Source organism: Aphanomyces astaci (genome assembly GCF_000520075.1).
Source record: "Aphanomyces astaci strain APO3 unplaced genomic scaffold supercont1.296, whole genome shotgun sequence".
Lineage (NCBI taxonomy): Eukaryota > Oomycota > Saprolegniomycetes > Saprolegniales > Verrucalvaceae > Aphanomyces > Aphanomyces astaci.
The window spans coordinates 351-6,967 of NW_009798559.1; the positions used below are offsets into that span (position 1 = coordinate 351).

Consider the following 6,617-nt stretch of genomic DNA (forward strand, 5'->3'; position numbering starts at 1 on the left):
TTTCGAAGTAAACTGACCAATTACATCGCGTGAATTAAGCATAATTCGAGTGATATGTAGCTTAAAATCCGTCGTTCACTGTACCTTGTCTTGGTGGTTGGTCAGTGGGGGATTGCCAAAAATACCTCAGATGGCCTCCTCATACCAGTTTTATATTCTATCTGAATGTGGAATCGCATAAAGCGTGGCTCCGTTTCAATAGCAAATAGCTGAAAGTGATATTGTTGTGTTTATTCTAAACTGGAGCGACATGGAGGAAATCGCAGTTTAGAAATCTGAGGCAATTTTGGTAGTAGTCCTCCAGTACCACTCCAACATTGAATCGAAAGGTACGGTAATACACTGTGCACGTTATCATCATCTATCCGGATAAAATTAGAATTACCGGATAAGTTTGCTGATGTTTGATTGGCAATTGCCTGTACAACTGCGCTTCTACTTGGATATTCAAAGTATGGAGGCCCTGCTACGAGTGCTCGACGCCGCGGTGGAGGACAGCGAGGCGGTGACCGACCACCTTTCGGCGCTCTCAGCCTCGGAGGTAATGCTACTTTGTCACTTTTCGACTAGCGTGCATGAACTTGCTGGCGTTCGTACAGGTAGAGGAGCTGGTCCGAGCTCTTCCGCTTGTTCAACACCACGAGGCGGCCATCAACGTAGTGCACAACCTCCTTCAACAACGGAAGTCACGGCATGCGTCTGCACGTGTGATCATCGAGATAATCCTCTCCCGAAAGCTTCCGCCTAGATGGGTCACCGAGGTTTGCATGGGGTACATGTCGTTCACCGACACTGTGCCAACACTCGACAAGGACGTCGCCGACACGATCGACAGCATATTGCGATTACTCCGCGCGTACTTAGATGCTCCAGATTCCTCTCAACACGACGACTGGCTTGCCTTTCAGTCCGTCCTCGACGCCCTGCCCGCTCTGGTGCCGTTGTCGTCGTCCGCCGCCTTTCCCATCGTAGGACAGCGCCACACAACCCCGTGTCACATATATCCCGTAGATGCTGGATGAGATATTGGCCCTGCCGTGGACTTTTGCGTCGTTTAGCACGTTGCTTTCGTTCTGCAAATCCAATGCCATGCACATGACAGGTTCCCACCACCACCGCCTATATGTACGTCTGACTGTCTGGCTTTCTCGACGTGGTATATATATATATATATTGTCGTTTTACGCAAACTTTGGACTTTTGTGCTGATTCTTTGCCAAATCGATCCTTTGTACTGACGTTTGTTTCGTAAAACAAGTCGTCCATTGTGATTACACTAATTTCAGTGACACACTAATTCAATGTTGACTTGGTCCAAGAGTGGATTTGATTGGTTACTTGATTCGTGTAGTGGGTTTGGATTGATCGATTCTCTGTCGATTTGGTGCATTGGTCATTCGATATTCCAATTTCGTTCGAATCGACTGGACTATATATATATAATATACATTTCGTCCGACTCGTATATGGCGCTAGGCGCTATGTCAAGCATTCGTACCTCTGTTTCGCCACCAAACAAAGTATACGTTTTGGCATGCCCTTTTACTCGCGTGCTTTGACTTGGCAGCCGTCAGCGGCGCCACCGCCTCCATCAATCATCTTCCCAAGGTGGACGCCATCATGTGGATAGACCTCGCGCGGACTTCGCTTTCGATCGTGCCAACCCCGTTAAATCGGGAAATGGACTATTTCTTTCAAACGGTAGTACCCACATATCCCAACTTGGACACTATTTGGCCTACGTTATGCCGTGATGTAGGTGTTTCAGCATACTCCGACGTACATGATGACGTGGCTGCACGCTGTCCAAGCATCGACTTCGACGCCGCCATCATGGGACTTGGCGCTGTGCGTCCATGCGCTGCATGCATCCCAGCCGTTGGTGGTAGTCACAGCTGGAGACTCTATATACCACCAGCTTGGCCGCTGTCTTTGTCGATTGCTGGTTCAGCTGGAAAGTGAACAAGGAAGCGAGATTTCGTCTGCGATACAGGGGCTAGTCGTACATGGAGGCCACTGGAAGGGTCGCGTGTTGCTGGACTTGGCGCGACTGATGCTGGGGGGTACTAGTACCACTCACAGCCATGTGTGGACAGCAGTGATCGTGACATTATTTCAACAGGTATTTTGTGAGGTTGTAGGACCTTTGAAATTTCATATAAAATTCAGTTGAAGAGGTATCTTTGGGACTAATCAATGTTTTTAACCAATCAAATTGCAACCTTTATTCTTTCAGGCCAATCATACTCCTTTGCTTGATTTGGTGGGTGATTGTAATCACACTACTTTAGGTCTCACACTAATTGATTGATTTCGGATGCTTGCTTCCTCTAATATGATCAATCCTAACTGTTACCGATTCTTGTGTTTACACTGAGTCGATTTATTCATTCTCCATATGTCGCTCCAGTTTAGAATATACTCACTACAATATCTATCTATATATCGATACTATACTGGGTCTTACTTGGGCTGTGTAGGTGGCGGAACTTCGGCCAGACATTGTGGGCTTTTTCGGGTTTGGGTTTGAATCCTCCCTTGAGGTCATGCAGGTGATGTGTATGTACTACGCCTTCGTTGTAGCCCTTGGTATATTGTCCTTTTACCCAAACTTTGGACTTTTGTGTTGAATCGCCATATATTTATCGATCGATTCTTTGTACTGAAATTTGTATGCTTCGTAACACACTAATTGAATTCACACACTAATTTTCCGTTGATCATGGTTTCCTGCAATCTGGTTGGCTAAATTCTTTGGCCGATTCTTCTTATTTAATTGTGTCGGTATTCATTCCCCATGTCGCTCCAGTTTAGAATATAAACACAGCAATATTATTGTGGGGATTCGGTACAAATTTCCAGACCCCGTCGAATCACGAATTGACGTTACGTATTGGCTAATCCAATTATGAGTGGATATGATTGGCTCGAAAGGACAAGTATATTCAACCAATCAAAACTCCAGCTGGATTCAATATTGATTAGATAAACCACACGAATTTTAGATGTTATAGCGAATTCACAATAGCTGCTAAAATATATTTGCCCTAACAGTTGTATGTGTGTGATAGAACGTCGCAGAAGCAGCACTTGCCCATGTAGTCGCCACGCACCACCGGCTGTTACAGCCCCATTTGCACGACCTGCAAGACCGATTATGGTATTGTCCATTTACCCCAATATTTGGACTTTTTGTGCTGATTCTTTGCCAAATCTATCGATCGATTCTTTGTACTGACTTTTGTATGGAATAATTGTCTAGTCATACACTACTAATTTCAGTCACACACGAATTCGATGATGCCTTGGTCGAAGAGTGGATTTGATTGGCTACTTGACTAGTGTTGTGGTTTTTGATTGGTCGATTTTTCGATTGGCTGTCGATTTGGTTAGTCTGCTCATTCTATTGAGCACCCCACTCCAATTTCGAATCGACTTGGCAATAACAATTTCTATTGTCCTTTTAGCTAATAAGAACGTAGATTTTTGTGTGCTGAGTCGTCCAATACCCTATCGATCGAGTGTTTGTACTGAATATTGTATGTAAACAACAGCTGTCCCAATGCACCACTAATTTCTCCGTCACGTAGCCAGCTGTGCCAGTCCAACGTAGCCCAAGGCTCGCGACTGCTCGAAACGTGTGAACCATTAATAGCGTCGACGCCGTCGTACTTCTATTTCGTGATCGTATTCCTGCGCAAATCGCTCGTGTCGCCTTCTCCAGACTTGGCCATAACCCACTTGTGTCATCTGCTCAAGTCGCCCGCCACCTCCGCCGTCCAGCGCGAGGACTTGGCTTCGTGCCTCAACGATGCGCTGTATCTGTCGGCGTGCCGCCACTTGGCGCTGTGCCACGTCCAGTTGGTGCCCGATGTGACACCGTTTGACCTAGGGGTGCGACACTGTTTGTCCACGCTCATGGAACTCGACAGCTCGAGTCTGCTGCTGCACATGGATCAGGTTCTGTTTCCCCGTTTGTATTGTGCATTTCGCCCAAATATGTGGACTTTTGACAGTCTAAATAGCATTTGATTCAATTTCATCTGATTCAATTTCATCTGGTACAAACTATACGATACAAATACTAGTATATATCTGGTTTTGCCGAGTCAATCATTTGGATTGGTAGAAATATACTTGAACGTGATTTGATTGGCTTTGGCGGTTTCGCTTGAGACATTCGATTCTGCCGAGTTTCGGATCGATTTGACAATATTTCATGGGATGATGATCATTGGTATTGTCCTTTTACCCCATTCAATTTGGCTGGCTTTTGTGCTGCTTCTTTGCTAACTCTATCGATCGATTCTTGGTTCTGACTTGGGAAAGTTCGTCCAGTGTGATTCCACGAATGTCAGACCTCGGTGTTGAATATTGGTCGGAGAGTCAATCAATTTGATTGGCCACTCGATTCGTGTTCTGAGTTTTGATTGGTCGTATATCGATATTATCGGCCGATTTGGGTGTATGCTGCTCATTCGATCCCCAATTTCGAATCGACTTGACAATATGGCATAGCTGGACGGGCACAGTGGTGGTGTCCTTCGGCACTGCCTCGCGCTGCTGCCTCGCCTATCCAGTGCGACCCAAGAGTTTGGACGAACCCTAACCACTCATTTGAAGTCGGTGGTTTCACGCTCGCACTGTCGGGCGTTTCTAGAAGCCGTGCCAGACCGCGCGGTAGCCGCCGCGTACTATGCGAGCTTGGCCGGCATCGCCGGCATGCAGCCCCTTCGTTGCCGCCTCTTGACAAGCCTCCCTTTACCCCCCCCCACCTCCTCTACCCCAACTGCCTGCAACCTACTCCACGACCTTCCGACCGCAGATCTCTTGGACGGACTTCAACCTGACACTTGCTGTGTACATTGGTCGATGTACCTGCCTTCACCACCTCCGACTCGCAACCCTCTCACCAGCTGACACGTCGACGCTGGCTAGACACTCGGTGGCTCTTTACGTGACGTGGCACCACACCAGCACCGACGTGATTGTCGACCCGCACCCGATGCCAGACCTCAAGCTGTTGCAGACGCGGAAGCCCGTCAAGCCCCACGATGTGCTTACATGCATCTTGAAACTGTGGCCATCGCTGGGCCCGGCCGCGATGGGGCCGCACTTGTGGGGGGTAACGACGTGGAAACCAGTTAGCCACGCGCTTCTAGCCCAGTTGGACCCGCTCCTGGACACCCAGCGACACATTGGGCTGAGTGTGGCCATCGCAGAGTACCTTCTCGTGTTGTGGACTAGATTCGACCCTTTGTTATTTGGTCGGGTGGCGTTTTCTGGCCCGAGGCGGGTGTACCGGTTGGTGTGCCAACACGTGGTCAGTTCGCCCAAGTTGCTGGCGTCGTTGCTGCAACTCGTGTGGGTCGATCCAACGTTGCTCGTTGCACGTGTCGGCGCCGTCTTGCAAGAGGCGCAGTCGCTTTCGACTCTTGAAAGTCCTTTTCATGACGTGGCAGCCCCTACGCTCACCACGGACGCCACGCGAAAGGTGGCGTACGCAGACGCACTAAAACAGTTCGAGCAGCGCTGCTGCGTGGCCAACCCGCCCGCCGCCGCCTCCATCCACGACCTCGTCCGGCTAGCCAAAGTCGCCTGGCACAGGCCGAGTGTCTCATATGTTCATGCTACCCGCGCCATGGACGCTTGGTTGCGCGTAGGCAAAGCGTCCTTGGTCCAGCTTATGGCACCCACAGACGAGGACTTTGTCTCGCAGTGGAGTGTCGTGAGTGCAGTGGTGCAAACGTGCGTCGATGTGGGTGTAGGATGGAAACAAGACCCCCAGGTACATACATTGTATATGCTAGCGTAGTTAGTTGGGGCATATATATATATATATATATATATAGGGCTGCTACCGAGTTGGGGTGCGTCGTAGGATATATATATATATATATTTGCGATTTGGGCTGACTGACATGAAATTGATCCTAGCTGGCCGACGTGACCGTGCGCATGCACCGGTTCTTGCTCGATGTGTCGTCCAAGGGTTCCAGTGGAGTGAAAAGAGTTAGTTCGTGCATGTACTACATGTGATATGCGTTTAACTATTTGATGATGTAGCGCATTTGGCGAGGCAACGACGCGGCGGCAGTCAAGCGCGTGATTCGTACCATCACGACCCATGTGGTGGAGGTCGCAGACAGACCTAAACGCACCAAGTGGACGGTCCACCACCCTTTGCCTCATACGAAGCGAAAGCGAAACACCGCGACGCCCGTCCGCAGTCGACACCCGTATATTGACGACTGTCTCCAACAAGAAGAGAGCGGGGACGACGCGTATGCAGATTTGGAGGACTTTATCGTAGACTAAGTTCAGCAGCATTGGATTCTTTAGCGCTGGTTTGAACGTGTTATCGTTGTTTGGAGAGAGAAATAGTCGACAAGATAACAGGAACGTTAGTTGTTTCATAGGTGATATAAAGTAGTAGGCTTTCTTTACAAGGGAGTGGTGCTGGGGCTTGAACCCCAGGAATCTATATAAATGCTATTAAAAGAACAGTAATCAGTTGTTTTCACACTATTCTACAGAGGAGGGGTCATGAAACTAGCACGTCGAAGCACGGCAAAACCATCAGCCCAGCTACACCGACCTCCCCACACATTGTACCG

General features: G+C 48.7%; 2 protein-coding genes across 2 annotated transcripts; both read left to right on the forward strand.

The window, feature by feature from the left end:
* Positions 1-454: 454 nt before the first annotated feature.
* H257_18983 (hypothetical protein) lies at positions 455-4,920 on the forward strand (the record flags this gene model as incomplete). The annotated part of the gene is made up of 9 exons (XM_009848135.1): positions 455-541; positions 600-968; positions 1,012-1,125; positions 1,477-1,701; positions 1,760-2,122; positions 2,481-2,552; positions 3,072-3,160; positions 3,591-3,960; positions 4,519-4,920. The coding sequence occupies 9 exons, from the start codon at positions 455-457 to the stop codon at positions 4,918-4,920; spliced, it is 2,091 nt and encodes a 696-aa protein (XP_009846437.1).
* Positions 4,921-5,005: 85 nt separating this feature from the next.
* On the forward strand, positions 5,006-6,318 carry H257_18984 (hypothetical protein; the record flags this gene model as incomplete). Its single annotated transcript, XM_009848136.1, has 3 exons — positions 5,006-5,788; positions 5,938-6,012; positions 6,067-6,318. The coding sequence occupies 3 exons, from the start codon at positions 5,006-5,008 to the stop codon at positions 6,316-6,318; spliced, it is 1,110 nt and encodes a 369-aa protein (XP_009846438.1).
* Positions 6,319-6,617: the final 299 nt, after the last annotated feature.